Here is a 21,995-nt window from a genome sequence, read left to right as displayed (position 1 = left end):
ATCAGAAGGGAGAGCAAGAACTACAGTCAGCACTTCCTCTGAATCTGAGGAAACAGAAAGTGACAGGGAAACAGTTTGGAAAAGAGTGAGCTTGGGTGACACGTTTGGGAGCACCAGTGTAACAAAACCCATATATTAATCTAAATACGGTGCATTTAAATTATTAACATGTAACATAGACAGTTATATTCCTTTATCCCTAGTAGTACAAGTATAGATCACATTCGGTCTACTTGCACATAACCTGTTTTCCGTAACTGATTTCGAATGCCTTTGATCAACAGGAAATTACAAGTCAAAGTTAAAACTCTGTTCTCCTGTTCTCAGTGCAATTTTTCTTGCTACTTTGGCTTTGTTGTTAGCCCTGTTCTGGGGAGGGTGGGGGCTTAAAATTATTGGTTGGTCAAATGAGATTGGCTTTGAAGCATTAATAGAAAGCGGTGTTTGTAAAAGTAGTATCGAATATACCCTGCTGTCATCTTTTCTCAAAAATCAACATCTTTCCAACTAATTTGTAGATTATTGGAAAATAGTAGAAGAATAAAAATTTTATTTCATATCTTTTTGCTATCAATCTATTGCACTCTAAATTTCATTTTCATCATGCATTCACTCTACTAGATATGTGAATCTGATGTTTCTACATCTACATCTACATTTATACTCTGCAAGCAACCCAACGGTGTGTGACGGAGGGCACTTTGCGTGCCACTGTCATTACCTCCCTTTTCTGTTTCAGTCGGGTATGGTTCGCGGGAAGAACGACTGTCTGAAAGCCTCTGTGAGCGCTCAAATCTCTCTAATTTTACATTCGTGATCTCCTCAGGAGGTATAAGTAGGGGGAAGCAATATATTCGATACCTCGTCCAGAAACGCACCCTCTCGAAACCTGGCGAGCAGGCTACACCTCGATGCAGAGTGCCTCTCTTGCAGAGTCTGCCACTTGCGTTTGCTAAACATCTCCGTAACGCTATCACGGTTACCAAATAAGCCTGTGACGAAACGTGCCGCTCTTCTTTGGATCTTCTCTATCTCCTCCGTCTGAACTAATCTACAGAGAGAACAAACAACTCGACACAAAATTTAAACGGTTATTAAAATACAAGATTGCCTTGTAAATGCAGTAATGCTGCTACTTGCGCACTGCTGACACACTGCTCGGCGGCGTAAGGAGACTACATGATTTTACACTATTCAGGTACTAAAACGCGATGCTACAACTCTCAAATACTATAATACGCCCGAAATTTATGTATTAAACAATGCAAGCATCAAAAACACGCAAAGAAATTGAGAATTAAACTATGTAACAAATAAGTGAGCGAAGAGTATACGACTTGCTGCTGGCAGCTGCATGTCCAACGGTGGCAGGGAGCACAGTGGCCGTTCTGTGTCCCGTGACAGGGACATTTTGCACGACAAGGCACATTTTGCAGAACAAAATTATCTGAACTGCCACACCCTACAGGTACGCTGAATACATCTGAGGATATAAAAAAATAATTCAGACTGGACAGTTTACATTGTTTTCAGGAATGATTTTTGCACCCAACTTTCATTCCAATTATACAGCTTTGGAATGTTTTATAGAACATAGTATTTTAGCAAAATCAGAACAAAAATATCGCATTTTTTAACATTTTTACAAAATCTTTAATTTTGCACTTAATTCATTCAGTACTGGAAAGTGCTACACAAATGAAACTTCATATTTAGGAACCTCGTGTTGTTAGATTACTACATGCCAATGAAATTTTTTGGGCACCTATGTTTTTGGCCGATTTTACCTACAATTTTCTGGCTCAATATGGCTCATAAAATTCTTTTCATTAGTACCCTTAAAAGACTGCATAAAGTTTTACAAGATGGCCACACTCGATTTCTTTACAAATACTATTGCCCAAGATATTAGTAGATCTCAAAGTCGCCAAAAATTCACACTGGCTCTGTGCGAGTTGTAATCAGTCCAGAAATATTCAGCAGAGGGCAGGTCAGACAGCGTGGGCTGTTCCGGTCCCAGCGGCGGCTCAGAGGAACACGCACTTAGTGCAGGTAGCCAGATTACGCCACAGGCCACAGCACCTAAGCTAACCAAGCAGATGATGCGCCTCTAGCAGTCAAAGGGTTAAAAGTAATTTTTTATTTCTATTACTTCATCGCATCATTTTAATCACCATATGAACTTTTTCATTTGTTTCAGTTTTTCTTTATATCATTCTTTTTCCAATAGGAATTTTCGTGAATGTGAAATTAATTATACTTCTCAATTACAATATTCAATTATTTGAAAATTCCAATCTATCAGTTTTCTTTTAGATGGTAATCATCGTACAGACATTTAAAACATAATGTAAATACCTATCACACTAGCACAAAAAAAATACAAGAAGGGTTTATAAGTTAAATGAAATTCAAGAAAAATGAGAAATAGCCATAATGGGGACAAAAAAACAGTGATAAAACAAAGAAACTGAATTGAAATTAATACATAAAATTTAATTAAAACACATGAACACAGATTTTAAGTGGGAAAAGAATGATAGGAAGGAAAATGAAAGCAATTGAAAAAATTGATATTATGATTAAAATTATGTGGTATAGGAATGGAAAGAAAAAACTACATTTACAGCAATTAACTGAATAAAAATGATGATCAAAGTCATTTCAGTGAAAATCTGAAAATTAAAAAAAAGTTAACTGCATGTAACGAGATTTGAACCCACAACGTCCTACATATAAAACTCTTATCCTATCCATTGCAACAAGCAACCAGACTATATAATGCAACTTTTTAAATGCTACTATCACACAAGACTCCGAAATATTTTTTCAACAGGTACTCACAAATGAGAGCCCACCAGTGTGAACAGCTGCACCGTGTAATAACTGGTATCTTAACATACATAACTGTCGAGATAAATTCAAAAAGTTGATCCCACAGCTGGGGACCTTTTCTTGTAAGAGGGTCCTGTAGAGTTGTGTATTGTTGTTGATAACCTTGGGGCTTATAGCATACATTTATATATAGCGACAAAGAATGGCACAAGCTTACAGAACTCGAAATAAAGCTTAAACTCCAAGTGGTTTCTGTAAAAAAGAAAAAAATTATTTGTCTTCATATTGTTGGGACTCAAAGGATTACAAAAACTATTCGGCAATCATGAGAGAAAGTTGTCATGGCAATCAATAAATACCATTCCAATCGTTTTGGGCATTTATTCAGTCTTTAGAGATCACTATTTGCTTTGCTATTGCTATTGACTGAAGGTATCTTCTGGCCAGTTAACAAATTGGGAATAGTGTGTTCAAGAGAACATCACTGGACAACACAAAATATAGGGAAACAAAAGGGCCCCACTGACTCATGCTAAAGCCTGCTGCCTAAATTTTAATTACATCAACTATGTTGCTCCTTACAGGGACATTTAGCAGGACAAGGGACATTTTGCAGGACAAAATTATCTGAACTGCCACACCCTACAGGTATGCTGAATACATCTGAGGATATAAAAAAAGAATTGAGAATGGACAGTCAAACAAAAACTTTTATGCGGAGAGAGAGAGAGAAATTTTGCACAACCTTCAAAGTTAACCCATACAGATTTACCAAAGGCACAATAAGAGTGTCTAAGAGACTATCCAAGAGTATTTAGCACAAAAAGACATGCTGTTGAGTGTCAGAGAAAGAAGGTCATTCCAACTTAACAACCTAGGCATATTAGGCATATAACAATTTGCTAAATAAAGTACCTTTCGAGCAGACAGGGATCGACATTCTTGTCCAATTTTCAATTAAGGGATACTATATCATAATTACATAACTGCTGAAGTAACAAGGCTTAAAAAACAACAACGAAAATATTAGCTGATGTTAGTCCATGCAATTCAATGACAAGCACAACTGGGATATGCAAATGGTTCAAATGGCTCTGAGCACTATGGGACTTAACAGCTGTGGTTATCAGTCCCCTAGAACTTAGAACTACTTGAACCTAACTAACCTAAGGACATCACACACATCCATGCCCGAGGCAGGATTCGAACCTGCGGCCATAACAGTCGCGCAGTTCCGGACTGCACGCCTAGAACCGCGAGACCACCGCGGCTGGCGGACATGCAAATAGTTCACAGTTTTACATCTGTAGCCACATATCTGAAGGATTGAAACAGACATTTTATTTATAGAACTAACGATTAACCTGGGGTGGAGGATCAGTCTACTCCAAATGTGTTGCTCCAAATGTGTTTCTCAGTTATGGGTAAATGTTCATACTGTCTTGCACTATTTTGTTTATAACTTTATAGCATACTAAAGTTCTGTAAGGAAAACAATCCCCCAAAATGAAGGTTCGGCCAAAGACAATAAAGCTTTTTCTTACTATGAGGCACAAGAGAGAAATCTGAACAACTCTCACTTTCAGAACCATTATTTCCTTCATGCAAAATCTGAAAGGGATGTAACAAATAAGTATATTCTCGGATTAAATGAATACCTGCTAAGACCTCACATCAGGGAGATGGAACAACTAAAGCTTCACAACAACAGTTCATACATAGGATTTGAAAATCTGGTAAGCTAAAACGACCTTTCTCCAAGTCACTGGAATTTTTTTACTAGGAATTACAATTATGAACAACTTAAATTGGAAGGAACACACAGAAAATGTTGTGGGGGAGGCTAATCAACAACTGCGTTTTATTGGCAGGATATTTAGAAAATGTAATAGATCCATTAAGGAGATTGCCTACACTATCTTGTCCTCTTTTAGAATACTGCTGTGCAGTATGGGATCCTTACCAGATAGGACTGACAGAGTACATTGAAAAAGTTCAAAGAAGGGCAGCCCATTTTGTATTAAAAGAAAGGCGTTTTTTGTTGCAATAGAATATTCTCACAAAATTCCAATCACCAACTTTCTCCTCTGAATGCGAAAATATTTTGTTGACACCGACCTACATAGGGAGAAATGACCACCACGATAAAATAAGGGAAATCAGAGCTCATACAGAAAGATATAGGTGTTCATTCTTTCTGTGTGCTATAGGAGATTGGAATAATAGAGAATTGTGAAGGTGGTTCAATGAACTCTCTGCCAGGCACTTAAATGTGATTTGCAGAGTATCCAATGTAGATGTGGATGTAGAAGTTCCCACCTAGTTAGCATTGTTAAACCACAAAGTGCCGTGATTCCTTTATTCAGCCATCTCTTTTGTCAGCGGTATTCCAAATCAAAACTGTGTTTCTACTAGCACTTCAATGTTAAACATTTTTGTACATAAAACACGATAAAAAATTAAACTGCACAGCACACTATACTATGCAATATAAAATGTCCACAATTACTTCCTAAATAATGATGGGTAAAACTTTTCTTTGTCATGAATCTAATGCATTATAAAAACTTAAATTTTTGCACTTAGTGTACCACAATTTGATACAACACAAAGTACACAACAGCAAAGGAAAAGCTGGAGGGTGCAATTATTGTAAACTACAAGCATTGCAGCTGGCCTTTAAACCTAACTAAACTAACAACACAAATTACTTCTGTCATTCTGTCACACTCCTGACTATCAATTATTTTAGATGCATCGCACAGGTTGTCTGGCTTCAAGAGAGAAGTTCTTTTCCTTAATTCATTTTAGTTGTCAACAAATTACAGCTTATTTTAAAATGCCAATAATATACAATTTTATAAATAAAAGAGCATAAAATAAAACTGACCATTATCACAATAATTCTCAACGCAGGTTTAATTGCATGGAGTGAATTTCTGAACTTCCACAATCAAACTGTAGGTAGTTCACTGGATGTGACCCCAATAAGAGTTCACGACAGTCAAGCAGAGAGGCAGTGGTGAAAACGTGTGTCATGCCCAAGGCACCAATGAGACAGCATTAAATTAACATCTAGTTATTGCCACGTGTTTTATAGTGATACAGTCTACTCCTTGGCATGAACTGGAAACAGCCATGCTGCATCCATATCACAGGAACACACCGAGTGACACATCAACACCCATCACAGAATCTGCAGTCGTAGTTCCTGGTGTTGGCTGCAGTCAGTTCCGGGGCCTCATGCAGGGCAGAGCACTGGTAAGCATGTCCAGAGCACTGGTGAGCATGTGCCCACAGCCTAGCATCACTTTGAATGTCTGCTTAAGTCACAGCATTCTCATTTAGCATAGTTGAACTCCTCAAGTTTGCCTCCAGAGATCTGCGTAGCCATAAGGGCAAGTAGATGGACGTCCCCAACAGCAACATGGAGGACAGCTCAAGGGACAGTCCCATCATACAGCCAGTAAGATGTTACATGCACTGCTAAGGAGTGGCAGCACAAGGTGCTCTGCTCCCAAGTAAAACAGCTTCCAGTCTGACAGATTAGTTCCTCATCCGTGGAATATCTGGCTGGACCGTATCTTCTGTTAGTCATCATTGTGACTGCCAGGAATGTCAGCCCACATAGTAGAAGTTACTCCCCCACAACTGGACAGCTGCAGACTCATAAAAGTAAGACTCCAAACTGGCAGCATCTGACAAAACTTCAATATATCAATCGGTCATACTGCAAATAATGGTGCTGACCTTCTGTCAGTATCAGTGATGCATCCTTTGCAATGACATTATAGTGTTGAATCAGGTTTTCCTTACACAATCTCTCTCACCACCCTATGGTGAGAAGCAATCTTGCTTCTCGGAACTTTCACAGTAATTCAAAGAAAGATTTCAATATTATTATATGCAGTAAAATTCATAAACATTAATCTAATTTTGAAATTAATTTAATTTTACATACCAATACAATCCTTGTTTATGGACAGCGCTATTTTAAAATGTATTTAATTAGCTTGTATTCTTCAATCCTAGTGTATTTCTTCCAATGCCGTAACAAAAGCCCACATCTTACAATTATGAAAATGCTACTGTGTTATAAGATGACAAGATTTAACCCAATAAGGGCATGTTCAAACAGTGAGGAAAACAAACACTATCAATGCAGCTAACATCAATGTTGATAAACAGCTAATCTTAAAACAACATACATATCCATCTTTTTCTCAAATCTTTGTTAGCTAAATGGTTATATGTTCCACTTTTTTAAACAAATTCATGTTCATTCAATGTTATAACCCAGAAAGTGTTATAAGCCATCAGCAATTGCTGTAACTAGTAAGGTGTTCATGATCCCACTTTTTTTAAATCTCTAACATATAAATTGAAGCCCTTGCGCATTTTTATTTGTGTGTTTGGTCTAACCTCAAGAACTATTGTAAGGATTTTGATGTGATTTTTACTGATAAGTAGACTGACTTATGAGAAAAGTTTTTGTATTCTTCTTTCTTTCTTTTAGTGTTCAACCCTGAGGTTGGTTTGCAGCAGAGCGCCATTCCTCTCTTCTGTCTGCTTTCCTCTTCATTTCCACATATGTGTTACATCCAACGTCATTCATGATCTGTTGCATGTATGATATCCTTGGTCGCCCCCGCCGATTCCTTCCCTCAATAACTCCTTCTGCTATTGTTCCAATGATATTGTTGTGTCGTAGGATGTGCCCTACAAGTTTGTCTCTTCTTGTTTGGATGTGCCTCCACAGAGATCTGGTTTCCTGTACTCTTCTAAGCACCTCTTCATTTGTTACTTTGTCTGTCCATCTGATCTTCATCATCCTTCTATAGCACCACATCTCCAGGGCCTCTAGCCGTCTTCTCTCTGCTCTTCCAACTGTCCAAGTTTCACATCCATATAGGGCCACACTCCAAACGAAACCTTTCATGATGCGTTTCCTTATTTTCAGACTGATGTTGTTGCTGGTGAGTAAGTTCCTTCTCCGATTAAATGCAATTTTGGCCTTTTGTATTCTGGTCGCAATTTCTTTCCGGCTTCTACCATCCCTTGTGATTTTGCTTCCCAGGTAAGTAAATTCCTGTATCACTTCCAGCTCCTCTCTTCCAATTCTAATTCTCGGAGGTTCATATTCTGCTCCTGTACTGCATACCATCACTTTAGTCTTTTTCTTGTTTATTCTCATTCCATACTGATTGTATAGAATTTTTTCCGTTGTTCTGAGGACTTCCTCTAGATCTTCTTCTGTCTCCATGACTATAGCAATATCATCCGCATAACGTACCATGTCTATCTTCTGCCCATTAATTTTGATCCCCACCTCAGTAGTTTCTCGAACTTGGTCTATAGCTTCCTGGATGTAAGCATTGAATATAAGAGGAGAGAGAGCACATCCTTGTCTTACCCCTTTTCTAATATTTGCTTGTTGTTCCTGGTTTTTGTATATAATCTATAAATATTTCAAGCAAACTGGCTGTATTATGAGGAATTAATGTCAACTACTGCTTGTAAACAGTGCCACTGCCACCTCTTGGCAACTCACAGAACTCATAGCACATGCTGTTGCTTCACGATCAACAGCATGTGATTGATCTTCATAGCTCCCTGCAATGATGACTGTTCTCTGGTCACTCCAAAACATTATTGTCACAGTTGTGTGACCTACTGTCATTTTCCATACTGCAGTTAGTACATTTTCTGCAGCTTTCACATCTTGAAGCCCATGTAGTCTAGCAGAAGCATGAAGTGGTCTCTAATTGAAAGGCTTACACTAGGCCATTGGCCCACACAAAACTATTATCACCACAACCTACTTATATTTCCTTCTTCTACATATTTCATCAAGTCCTCCACCACATTTTTCTGTCTATATGTGATTTCTGATTTAGCTTTCACTAGCAGATACACTGATCATAGGTGGGCCAGGCTGTAAACTAGTTCACAGCTTCCATCATTACCACAAGACATTATTCCAAATGCCAATTAAATATGGAACAAACGACATTCCTGCCTCTTTAAAAGTGTCCTGGCACGCACTGCTTAAATCGTTCAGTTACATGAAAGTGACATTATTCAGTTTTCTAATATCTTCCTCTGGACATTAATCATAACTCCATACAGTAGCCCATAAATAATATCACTGCTATGCCAGCAAATTTGTCCAATCATAGATAGAAAGTTTTACCAGTGTAAACTCAGGACAAGTTGTTAGTTTGTAAATAATTAGAAGACACCTAACAGTGTCCTGACCAAGTGGCAGCACGAGAACACAAAAATAAAGATATTTAATTGTATCTCTCTGTATGTGTGTTCTCCTGCTGTCTTTGGGTGAGCAGACTTTTTTTTCATCTATCGAATTACATTATATTTTCAAAAATTGATTACTTTCAAAAATTTATTATTTCTGTTAAAAGATGTCTACATTTTTAAAGCAATCACTTGGCACTTGAATCTTTTACTCAGCCAATTAACACTTTTAGTGATGCTCTCCTTTTGTATACTTTCTTTTGAACATGATCTTAACAGTAGGAGTAGTGGCAGTAGCAGCAGCCACAGAAAACAGTAAGAATTGCAATCTCGTACCAAAACAACTACCAATAAACTGCAATATGCAAAATCATTAGTTTAGAGCAAAATCTCTAGAGACAATGTGACCAGAGAGAAAAAGAGAATTTTCACCAGAAGAGAAGAAGTCTATGATCGGCGACAGAAAAAAAAGGAAAAAGTAGTGATACAGAGGGGAAAAAGAGAACTGGTAAGAGGAACAGCTATTATAGCTAAATATTTTGAAGACTGCTTATGCTCTACCATGTAGGAAGCTTTTCAAACGATGATTAAAAACTCAGTTAAGAAGAGAGACCACATCAAACTTAAGTAACTTGTCCAGTCTCATCTATCTCAGTAAAGCAAATATATCAACAAGAACAATCAATTTTTGAAAATATAATGTCACTACATAGATAAAGAAATCTAATCACCAAGTGATTGCATGAGAACACACATATATACAGATTAAAGAAATTTGCAAGCTTTTGGAGACAGGGGCTCCTTTTTCTGCAAAAGGGTTGAAGGGGAAGGAAGAGGAGCAAAGAAAAAAAGACTGGCAATGTTTAAGAAGTCAGGAGCATTAATTTCCTTAATCTTTATATGTGTGGATTCTCCTGCTGCCACTTGGTGAACAGATATTTTACCCAGCCAGCTACATTATTTTTTCCATAGAGCAAAAGATGTACTTAACTCATAACAATGAAAACAAATGCTACAGTTGCATCACATGCAGATATTTGCAGTTAGTCTGACTTTTCCAAGTGTTTACTATGTGCAGGTGGTAGAGTTACAGCAAAATAGTGAATATTTGAAGGGACTTTCAATAGTCTCCTTGTTATTTACTTATTTATCATATGGCAAAAAGTGTGTTATTCACCCACTTCAGACATTATCACATATTATGAGTTATATATCGTCCCAAGATTCAGATTTTGTGATCATTTAGGAGGATAACTATTTATAGGTTTACCATATTTGCACTGATGGCTGAACAGGTGAGGTGTCAGTAGATTTCACATATTTAACATATTCCACAATATAATCTGTGAGTTTCATGAAAGAGCACATTTCCAGTGTAACACAAGTTCATTTTGAAACATAAGATACTTAATTCTATAACAACAGAAGATGAAGGATGGATTAAAAACAATATTATGTAGAGGACGGAATAACAAAAGTAATCAATTTTCATTTTTTTTAAAAATGTAATGTAACAGGGAAGAATAAAAAAATCTACTTATCAAGGGAAAGCAGGAGAACACACAAAAACAATTGTTACTCCTTGACCTTTATATGTGTGTGTCCTCCTGCCACCATTTGTGGAAATGATAGACTGTTACTTATATCAGAGAGAAGATGTTAATTGCAAGACAGGCACAATGAAAAAGAATACTAGAAATATTTTTTACTTTCGGACAAAGTTCTTGTTCTCTCAATCCACACAGCATCTGACATACATGGCAACTGTCTCCAGGTGCTAAGGCCTGATGCAACTGCATCTGACATGTGAAACTATCTAGCTAGAAGTGGGCAATGAGGAGAAAGGAGGCAGCATGGGAAGGGGAGGGGGAGGGATAACAGGGTAAGAGTGGGGCAGGATGTTAGTGCTGCCTTTGGAAGCATGCAGGGATATGGTAAAGACAGGATACAGCTGTTTCATCCCTCTTCCAAACCCCTTACCTCATTGCTCATATTCCTGCAATAGACCCAGATGCATGAATCATACCACAAATCCTCCCACTACTGCCTACTACAGTCCTGTCATGGCATCTCCCACCCTATCACAAGCAGCACCACCTGTGAAAGTTGCAACCACTGGACCACATTCTATGTGAGCATGAAGGCTAAAAAGTTATTTGTCCAAATGAATGGCCACTGCCAAATTCTTGCCAAGAGACAGCTGGACTTCCCAAATGCTGAACATGCAGACTAACACAATGTGGTTCACTTTAACAACTGCTTCACAGCCTGTGCCAACTTGATTCTTCCCACCAACATGGCTTTTCTGATTTGCACAGTGGGAACTCTCCCTATAACATGTTCTTCATTACTTTAAATCCCCTGGTCTTTGCCTGCTTATCCCCTTCTCTGAACCCAGTCCAGAACACACATGCCTTCTATCCCATCAATTCATCTAAAAGTCTTTTCTCTAACTCTTCTCCCCCCCCCCCCCCCCTCCCACCCCCAGCACAGCCTCCCCATGTTGCTCCTAACATCCCACTGCCACTGTGTCCCTACATGCTCCCACACACAGTACTAGCATCTCCCCCACTCCTACCATGCTACCCCCTCCACCTCCCCTCCCTCTTACCAACACTACCTACCACAGCTAGATTGCTGCTCATGTGAGATGCAGTCAAAGTTGTGACTTAGTGTAACAGAGACAGTGGTCATGTGTGTCAGACTTGTTGTGTGAATGTGTGGAAGTTCTAATTCTGTGTTGCTGATTCTCATTGTGTGTTTATCTGGCTTCTTTTGTTTGTGTTATGTGTTTGGTTTGAAACACTCATGCTCATAAATTAAGGATAATTGCAGAATGTGGTGCCACACAATGTGACACTACACAAAACTGGCGCTATACATAACCTGGAAACCACTGTTCCAATGACCATGTACTGTGTTCTTGACACCAGGCTTTACAGGCTCTCCTGTGACCAGGAATCAGTGGAATGCACCTTGCAGGTCTCCAGGTGAATAAACCATATCTGTTCAGTCATCTGTAGACTGTGTCTGGAGATGACTGTTCCAGTGGCTGTGGTAAGGTCCCGAGCAAGGCTACCTGCAGTACTCCGTGGCCATCTACAGGCACTGATGGTGAGATATCGGTCTTCTTGTGGTGTTGTATACTGTGGACGTCCCATACTGTAGCGCCTGGACATGTTTCCTGCTGCTGGAATCATTGCCATAATCTTGAGATCACACTTTGTGGCACACGGAGGGCTCGTGCTACAACCTGCTGTGTTTGACCAGCCTTCAGTCGTCCTAGTATTCTACCCCTCATAACGTCAACAGTATGTGTTCTCTGAGCCATTTTCAACACACAGTCACCATTAGCATGTCTTAAACTGTCGGCACACTTACTCACTGCACCGTACTCTGACATGCCCCAACAGACCTCTACGTATATGGACTGCTGCCAGCGCCACCGTGCGACGACTGCAGGTCAAATGCACCGCATGGTCATACCCTGAGGTGATTTAAAACCCGCAAACTGTCCACTAGAGCGTTGTTTCACCATGTATCAGCATTATCATTAATTTATGATCATGAGTGTATTTTTTATTTGTTTTGTGTGTGTGTGTGTGTGTGTGTGTGTGTGTGTGTGTGTCACTCTTTCTTTAGAGCAGGATTTTTTAATTATATTTTTTATGGATATTTGTGTGTGTGTGAGGGGGTGAGGTGGGGGGGGGGGTGAGAGGCAGAGGTAGAGGCAGAGAGAGAGAGAGAGAGAGAGAGAGAGAGAGAGAGAGGTTGGAAATATTAAACTAGCCACTCTACCTTTACTGAACACCTGATAAAACATGGGCATGAACCATCCAACACAGAATATGATATGACAGTTATCAGAGTTAATAATCACAACAAAAAGCTCCTGACATTGCAAGAAAACTTTCACAAACAAAGAGCCATTGCAATGTACTCAATGACCAAATCCATGTAAGGAATAACTCTCTGATCATGCTAGCCACCAAAACAATAACAAACAGAGATTTGAAATGTAATGAGAATAAATAATTAATTAATCTCCCCCCTCCCCCTTCTCTCTCTCTCTCTCTCTCTCTCTCTCTCTCTCTCTCTCTCTCACACACACACACACACACACACACACACACACACACACACACACACACACAATGACAGTTGGCAACACTACATACTGAAAATGCACATATGTTGATCACAAAATGGAAATTCCAAGTGATGTTTGTGATTTGTTGAATCAAATGTGGGTGAAAGAATGCCAGAAACCAGCCATCTGGAGTATGTAAACTAACAAATACTTCTCCAGGACCACACACGAGCTAACAGTGCTGGAAATCTTAAGTAACACCGAATGATGATTTCACATCACTAAATTTGTGCTAGAAAAGTTAATTATAACCTAAAAAACAAACACGACAAAATGTAACATAGCAATGTATTGTAACTACCACATAATATGTTTATTACATGTATAAAAGGAAACCTGTATTACAAACCACAGAAAATGCTTCACAAATAAAGGAAGCGAAATGCGTATGGCAATAAACAAACTGCCTTCAATTAGTTGCATGGACGCAACATACCTTCATGAAAAATTATTATATGTTTACATCCTCCACTCAACTTGCCACATAATATGTTATATGCTTTTACCATCACATTTCATATGAGAATTATTGAACAGTAGCACACGAATCATTTGTTGGTTAATAACTAATCTGAGTGCTAGAAAAAAAAGGCATGCCAACAATTGTCACAAGCTGCAAAAGTAGGTTAATTTGTAAATGACTAATAAAATTCTAACCAAATTCGATGAAATCAGATACTGTTTTCTCTCTTCTAAGAGAAGAATTGCAACACTCATCATACAGCACCAGAAGTACATCCAGCAAAGTTTCTATACTGAAGCATTGGCCCTGTCCCTGCACAGGACCACCAAGGAACAGTGCTTCAAGTTGACGTAAACGGGCCTCTCCTGTCACAACTGTAACACAAAAACATATTTTAAATGTTATTCAAAAGAGTTGGTTGCACTGTAAAATTACAAAGTAAATATGAACCTAAGAGGCTGAACTCTCATCCTTTCATTTCAGAATATGGAATAAATTTAAGTCTATGTTCAGTCATTCATCTAATATTTACAAGATTAAATATTGTGACCAACCACTTCTTTGGATTTTACTTATACCAATGTATTTTTGGACTTCCAAACTGTTTTTAATTAGCTTAATGCAATCAAATATTTCTTACCGTAATGAGTCAATCAAAGATTGGTGAAAGCCTGCAACATGTCTTGGTATAAAGTTCAAAGAAAGTATCCGATTGCTATATTTCTTCAACTAAGTAAGGGCCACAGTGCTGAACAACCATTATCATGGATAAGATGATATTAACATTAATTTTAATGGTTAGGCACTAAATAAAAGAGTGCATTTACCACAAATTAAGACAAATGATAAATATATGGAGGCCAATATAATTCAAGAGACACTATCATGACATATATATCCCAATAATGTTAAGGCATAACTAGCATTTAAATAAAACAAAAAACTTATCTTCTCCATTATGTAGCTAAGACATTATCTCCTTTATAACGATTAGCGATGCAAGCAGTCTCTCTTAAATTCAGGATTGCTGCATTGATTACCACTGCAGGGGACTTCAGTGGTTGAAGTATGTCTCCAACATACCATACATCTCAATAAATTAAACAGAGAAGTTAATACCATTTTATAGACCTCCATTGTCCAAATATTAGTTCACTCTGAAGACTGCATAAAAGAAATTTCAAAACTTTCTTTTTTATTTGAGAATTTTCTTTGTATTTGAGATTAAAAAATAATAGAAAAAATATAACAAGGCACTCTACAAAAGAAAACACAAAAAATGAAATATGATACAATGTTCAACCTTTTAAAAATGTTTGGCAGTGACTGAAGCGAAGCATAGTTGTCTCTAATTTTTCTCTCTTTCACAGTAATCAACCACTGAATAGTGGTCATCTAATACTGGGAGGCTGGGGGGGGGGGGGGGGGGGGGGGAACCTCATTAAGATTCTCCTCTCTAATGCTTTCCCATATAAAGTGCTCCTTTCTCACATAAGAACCACACTGACTCTATGACTGGCACTTTTCCTTGAAGTTCACATAAACTTTTCCGCAGATGACAAATGAGTTATCTGCCAACACAGGAGAAAGTGTGGGCTGCTATTAATGACTGAAAATAGGAAATCTCCTTCCTGCTTGCATTTCTAATCTCCAGCAGTTTACCAAATTCCTCACAAGATAAAGTTGCCTGAGGTTTTGCTACCATCCACACAGTTATGAGAAAGTGTTAGGTCAGAGGATTGCTAGAACAGAATTTGTCAGTCATGTAACACTTGGTTCAAGAATCATAAAAGAAGGCTATATACATGGAAGAAGCCTGGAGATACTGACAGGTTTCAGATAGATTATATAATGGTACGACAGAGATTTAGGAACCAGGTTTTAAATTGTAAGACATTTCCAGGGGCAGATGTGGACTCTGACCACAATCTATTGGTTATGAACTGTAGATTAAAACTGAAGAAACTGCAAAGAGGTGGGAATTTAAGGAGATGGGACCTGGATAAACTAAAAGAACCAGAGGTTGTACGGAGTTTCAAGCAGAGCATAAGGGAGCAATTGACAGGAAAGGGGAAAGAAATACAATAGAAGAAGAATGGGTAGCTTTGAGGGATGAAGTAGTGAAGGCAGCAGAGGATCAAGTAGGTAAAAAGACTAGGGCTAGTAGAAATCCTTGGGTAACAGAAGAAATATTGAATTTAATTGATGAAAGGAGAAAATATAAAAATGCAGTAAATGAAGCAGGCAAAAAGGAATACAAACGTCTCAAAAATGAGATCGACAGGAAGTGCAAAATGGCTAAGCAGGGATGGCTAGAGGACAAATGTAAGGATGTAGAGGCTTCTCTCACTAGAGGTAAGATAGATACTGCCTACAGGAAAATTAAAGAGACCTTTGGAGAAAAGAGGACCACTTGTATGAATATTAAGAGCTCAGATGGAAACCCAGTTCTAAGCAAAGAAGGGAAAGCAGAAAGGTGGAAGGAGTATATAGAGGGTCTATACAAGGGCGATGTACTTGAGGATAATATTATGGAAATGGAAGAGGTTGTAGATGAAGATGAAATGGGAGATACGATACTGCGTGAAGAGTTTGACAGAGCACTGAAAGACCTGAGTCGAAAGAAGGCGCCCGGAGTGGACAACATTCCATTGGAACTACTGACGGCCTTGGGAGAGCCAGTCCTGACAAAACCCTACCATCTGGTGAGCAAGATATATGAGACAGGCGAAATGCCCTCAGACTTCAGGAAGAATGTAATAATTCCAATCCCAAAGAAAGCAGGTGTTGACAGATGTGAAAATTACCGAATTATCAGTTTAATAAGTCACAGCTGTAAAATACTAACGCGAGTTCTTTACAGACGAATGGAAAAACTGGTAGAAGCCGACCTCAGGGAAGATCAGTTTGGATTCCGTAGAAATGTTGGAACACGTGAGGCAATACTGACCCTACGGCTTATCTTAGAAGCTAGATTAAGAAAAGGCAAACCTACATTTCTAGCATTTGTAGACTTAGAGAAAACTTTTGACAATGTTGACTGGAATACTCTCTTTCAAATTCTGAAGGTGGCAGGGGTAAAATACAGGGAGCGAAAGGCTATTTACAATTTGTACAGAAACCAGATGGCAGTTATAAGAGTCGAGGGACGTGAAAGGGAAGCAGTGGTGGGGAAGGGAGTAAGACAGGGTTGTAGCCTATCCCCGATGTTATTCAATCTGTATATTGAGCAAGCAGTAAAGGAAACAAAGGAAAAATTAGGAGTAGGTATTAAAATCCATGGAGTAGAAATAAAAACTTTGAGGTTCACCGATGACATCGTAATTCTGTCAGAGACAGCAAAGGACTTGGAAGAGCAGTTGAACGGAATGGATAGTGTCTTGAAAGGAGGATATAAGATGACCATCAACAAAAGCAAAACGAGGATAATGGAATGTAGTCGAATTAAGTCGGGTGATGCTGAGGGAATTAGATTAGGAAGTGAGACACTTAAAGTAGTAAAGGAGTTTTGCTATTTGGGGAGCAAAATAACTGATGATGGTCGAAGTAGAGAGGATATAAAATGTAGACTGGCAATGGCAAGAAAAGCGTTTCTGAAGAAGAGAAGTATGTTAACATCGAGTATAGATTTAAGTGTCAGGAAGTCATTTCTGAAAGTATTTGTATGGAGTGTAGCCATGTATGGAAGTGAATCATTGACGATAAATAGTTTGGTCAAGAAGAGAATAGAAGCTTTCGAAATGTGGTGCTACAGAAGAATGCTGAAGATTAGATGGGTAGATCACATAACTAATGAGGAAGTATTGAATCGGATTGGGGAGAAGAGAAGTTTGTGGCACAACTTGACCAGAAGAAGGGATCGGTTGGTAGGACATGTTCCGAGGCATCAAGGGATCACCAATTTAGTATTGGAGGGCAGCGTGGAGGGTAAAAATCGTAGAGGGAGACCAAGAGATGACTACACTAAGCAGATTCAGAAGGACGTAGGTTGCAGTAGGTACTGGGAGATGAAGAAGCTTGCACAGGATAGAGTAGCATGGAGAGCTGCATCAAACCAGTTTCAGGACTGAAGACCACAACAAGAACATGAAACAACACCTACAATTCTGCAAATCATTATAAGAAAATAGAAGGAACTTGAACAAATTGCTTGTGGGCTGGCAATAATTCACCAGAAGCTGAAAACTGTCAGATAGCAAGTACAAGCCAGATCTGTGTCATAGCGATGTGCTGTAATTATTTATTGAAAAATTGGTGGTGAGACCGAATACATGAATGAAAATGTGATGCTTCCAGGCAAAATGGTGTCTTAGTAGACTCAACAGTAGAGAATGAAAAGAGTGGCATATTTACTGCAGATAAATTTGGATCTATTTTCAAACTTATGCGCAAAAAGTCCCTCCATGGTGGGTAGCTCAGGAAAGACCTTATGATAGTACAAGCTTGTGCCACTGCTAATGGAACAGAGAAACTGTTGTCACTTATCAGTGATATAGCTGAAAATCCCCTTTTGCTTCAAAAATGTACATAAATTATCATGTGCTTATATAAATCACTGACAAGCTTGAATGAAAAGAGTAAAATCTGTCATTTAACAAAAAGTGTTCTATCACAAATTGAACAATGAAAAATTCAAGATTGTGCTTCTTGGTGAGAACTGTGCTGCCCCCACAAATAAACGTTTTATGCCATAACATTAAATTTGCTTTCTGTTCTAGCAATATGACCAGAAAATTTCAGCCCTTGGAACAAAAAACTATAAACATGACAAAACAATGTTATCCCAACTGCCTCATTCAACTATATCTAAAACACATTAATGAGCCAGAATCTGCAAAGCTGCTAAATCTTCTTGACCCAGTAAATTTGTTTCAGCTACATGCAAAGCTGTGGAGGATCAAGTAATCTAAAGCTTGTTTCACGAAGGCAGGTGTTTTTTAAATAAGTTTATCACTCTCTTGAAAAAACTGTCTAATGGATATCATTTTCAGTTTATGGCTGTAAAAGTTTTGATTCTGCTTGTCATACTTTAAGCAATTCATACAGGCTCCAGACCCATGTTACAAGAAGTCCATGTTGTCTTGAAATTTGGGGAAACATGATTGTAGCAGGGAAAAAAACTTAATAATTTTTTTGCCACAAGCAGGTGGTGGGGTAAATCTCAATTATTTAAGGATACATACAATGAAAATTGATAGGTGGTCATTAAAACCTTGGCGATACTTATGTCACTTGCCTGTTGTCCACTCTCTGGTGGGTTTACCGGTTGGGCTCTGCCTTGCTTCTCTCTGCCGTGATTTCCATCTTCCCTCTTTGTATCCTGTTCCCCACATTCTCCCCTGAAACATCCCCCCTCCCCCTGGGAGTATTATGGTTTTTTACATTGATGGCTCTAAATCCACTGGTCACATGGTATAGGACTTCATGTCTTCTGTTGGCATGGAACACAATCTCTTGCCTGCCACATGTAGGGTGTTTTCTGCAGACCCCATTGCCTTTTACTGTGCCCTGTGCTAATGGTCCACCTTCACCCAAGTTTTGTTATGCAGGGACTTGTTGAGTGGCATTCAGGCTATTGCTTGTTGTTTTTCCCATCCTCTCTTGGTCTGTGCCATTCACAACCTTCTTGCCAACGTTGAGCTCACTGCTTTTTCTGGGTAACCCTGGTAACGAACATGACAGTTGTCTGGCTGTTGGGCAGCCATCCATCCCCGTTTTCTATGACCACTACAGGGGGAGGGGGGGAGGGGGTTGTGGCTTCAAATCAAGTTCCTTTCACTCATTCCTGAGGGCTGTTGGGCAGAGGGGGGGGGGGGGGGGGGCATCTTCCTGTCAAATAAACTTTGTGCAATTAAGGGGCTTCCTTCTGCCTCTCCTGACAGGAATTTACCACCCTCTGCTGTCTGCGATATCAAACTGACCCACACTTTTTTTTTTACCCTATAAAGTGATGCCTCTGCCCCCTCCGCCCCCCTCCCCTCCCACCCTTTGTAGCTGCAGGGCTCCCTCATTGTGATATGTATTTTGCAGGACTGCCCCACTTCTTGGTTCATCACACCAAATATTCCTTCCCACTCTCCTTGTCGTGTGTATTAGTAGCCATCCCTCACATTGTTAAGTCTTGCCTTTGGTTTTCTTTGGGAAATGGTTTGTCCTCCCAGATTTAAGAATTGGAGTCCCTCAGTTAGCATTTATGTTGGTTAGGGAGGCCTTCGGCCTTGGCTCCATGCCGGCCAGGTTCCCCCCCTCTTTTGCCTAGATTTTGTCTAGTCTTTTGTGTGGTTTTGTTTCCCCTTTTCCCGTGTCTTCTTCTCCTTGTGTTGCCCCCTTGTGTCACCATCATGTGATGGTGTGGGGTCTGGGGCAGGCTGGCGGCAGTGCCAGCACCCCATCACACATAGCGCCTCTGTGGTGCCTTGCTCACACACCCCTCACCTCCCTTCCCTTCCTGTTCCTTACTCTTCCTGCCACCTGCATGTTCCTTCTGCCACTTACTTTGCCCATTTTCCTTTCCCACTGACTGGATTGCGTTTTTGGTGCTCTTTCTCGCCGCCACTGCCACCGCCACCACTAACCAACCACCAACCAATTCGCATTCCACCTCTGTTTCATGTTCAACACTGGTGTTCCTGCATTATGTTTTACTATCTCATCTACACACAATATCTGAGCTATTGTAACATTATTATCATCCAAAACGATGAAAACTACAACAAGGTGGCAGTGCTGAAAAAAAAGTTCTGCTGAACTGTGGTTTCCAACCAAAGCAGATGAGTGATCAGAGACTGTCCCTCCCAAAAGCCACACTGGTAAGTAGGCAAAAGGTTCCAAAATTCAAGGAACCAACAAAGTCAACGAGCCACCATCCATTCAAATAACGTGCAGGGGACGTTGGTCGGACTGACTGGCTGGTAGCTACAAAGGGGCAGTGGATCCCTATGAGGCTTAAGAACAGAAATCACAATAATGTCCCTCCATTCAGAGTGGAAAATACCTTGGAGCCAAATACAGTTACACAACAGGAGGTGGTATTGTAATTATCGATGATTGAGATGATGAAGCAGTTGGTTCTGGATGGAACTGGGGACACAGGTGGAATTGTGGGAAGAGGAGACACCCAGTAGTAGTTCCCAAGCAGTAAAAGGTTCATTGCAGGATTCCACCTGACAAGGGGTAAAACATAAATGGAATGGCTGCAGCCTGCTGACTCTGGAGAAGGAAGGCAGCCAGATAGGAGGCTGATGCCAATGCGGTCTCAAATGTATTCACATGAAGGTCACCTGGGAGGGCGTAGCCCACACCTGTGGTGATGGGACAGAAGAATGTAGCAAGTAGACAATGCGTTTCCAACACACCTGCTTGCTCTGTCTGATAAAGTAACAGGCTATGGAGTGAACGAGTTTAAAAGTAATAAGACCAGCAGAGGACTGGTGCTGCTAAAGGTATTGCAAGGTTCGTCAAGGATGGCAGTAGCAATGGCCATGCTCCACCATGGCACTGGGTGGCGGATGCCAGCAATATATATAATCGCATTGCACATGTCAAGGATGTGCTTCATCAATACACCCTGACAAAAAGGAGGTAAATGTGTCCTGGGAGATATACAGAGGCCAATCAATGTGATAACAAGAGAATCAATGGGAAATGGTCGCTATGGTAGAGGTCGACATGTGGCAACCATTGCAACGAACTGAGAGGGGTAGGGAAAGTGAGCATAAGATCAATGGCAGAGAAACTGCCGTAAGGGGCACTAAAATGGGTAGGGGAACCATCATTAAGAAGGCACAGAATGTGGTCCGCAAGAAAATGGTCTATGAGGAGATTTCCACTGAACTGAAAAAGCCTTGCTCCACCAGGGGTGATGGGGATTCAATTCCCCAAGGAAGAGGTAGGGAGAGATGGAGTTGCTGAAGGAGGGCAGATAGAGCAGCGAGCACAGGTGGCCTGCCAGGAGGGAGACAGAGATACAGGGGTACAAATTTTTCTTCCAGATTGCCTGCCCCCTATCTCCGATGCAACCATTAAAGCAGCTCAACCTGCAGCAACAGAGACACAAGACTACATGTGTATTGAAGCACAGTGATTAAAGCAGGCCAACTTGGGTTTCTGCAAGCCCGGCAAGACTCAAGAGACCTAATCAGGCTGCTGCTCCCGACAACCGGTTGTGCTATCAATCTAACATGACTAGCAAGTTACATGTTTGTGGAAGTAGTTTCACTGCAGCTCAGTTATTATAATGATGGGAGCAGCAAAACGGACACACCAAAAGGAGATCAAGAAGAAAATAAGAAT

The 21,995-nt window shown here is 39.8% G+C and overlaps 1 protein-coding gene across 2 annotated transcripts in view; it reads right to left on the bottom strand.

Moving 5' to 3' along the window:
• The window catches only part of LOC126365897 (serine/threonine-protein kinase Genghis Khan), a 323,790-nt gene that overhangs the window by 247,731 nt on the left and 54,064 nt on the right, over positions 1-21,995 (bottom strand). For both annotated transcript variants that reach the window (XM_050008618.1, XM_050008619.1), the window contains exon 3: positions 13,898-14,077. In XM_050008618.1, coding sequence (XP_049864575.1) covers positions 13,898-14,077 — 180 coding nt within the window. The remainder of the gene's footprint in view (positions 1-13,897; positions 14,078-21,995) is intronic.

The sequence above is a fragment of the Schistocerca gregaria genome, chromosome 4 (assembly GCF_023897955.1).
Source record: "Schistocerca gregaria isolate iqSchGreg1 chromosome 4, iqSchGreg1.2, whole genome shotgun sequence".
NCBI classification, from domain to species: Eukaryota; Metazoa; Arthropoda; class Insecta; order Orthoptera; family Acrididae; genus Schistocerca; species Schistocerca gregaria.
The sequence above is the reverse complement of the archived record's forward strand: the minus strand, read 5'-3'. Positions and strand labels throughout refer to the sequence as shown.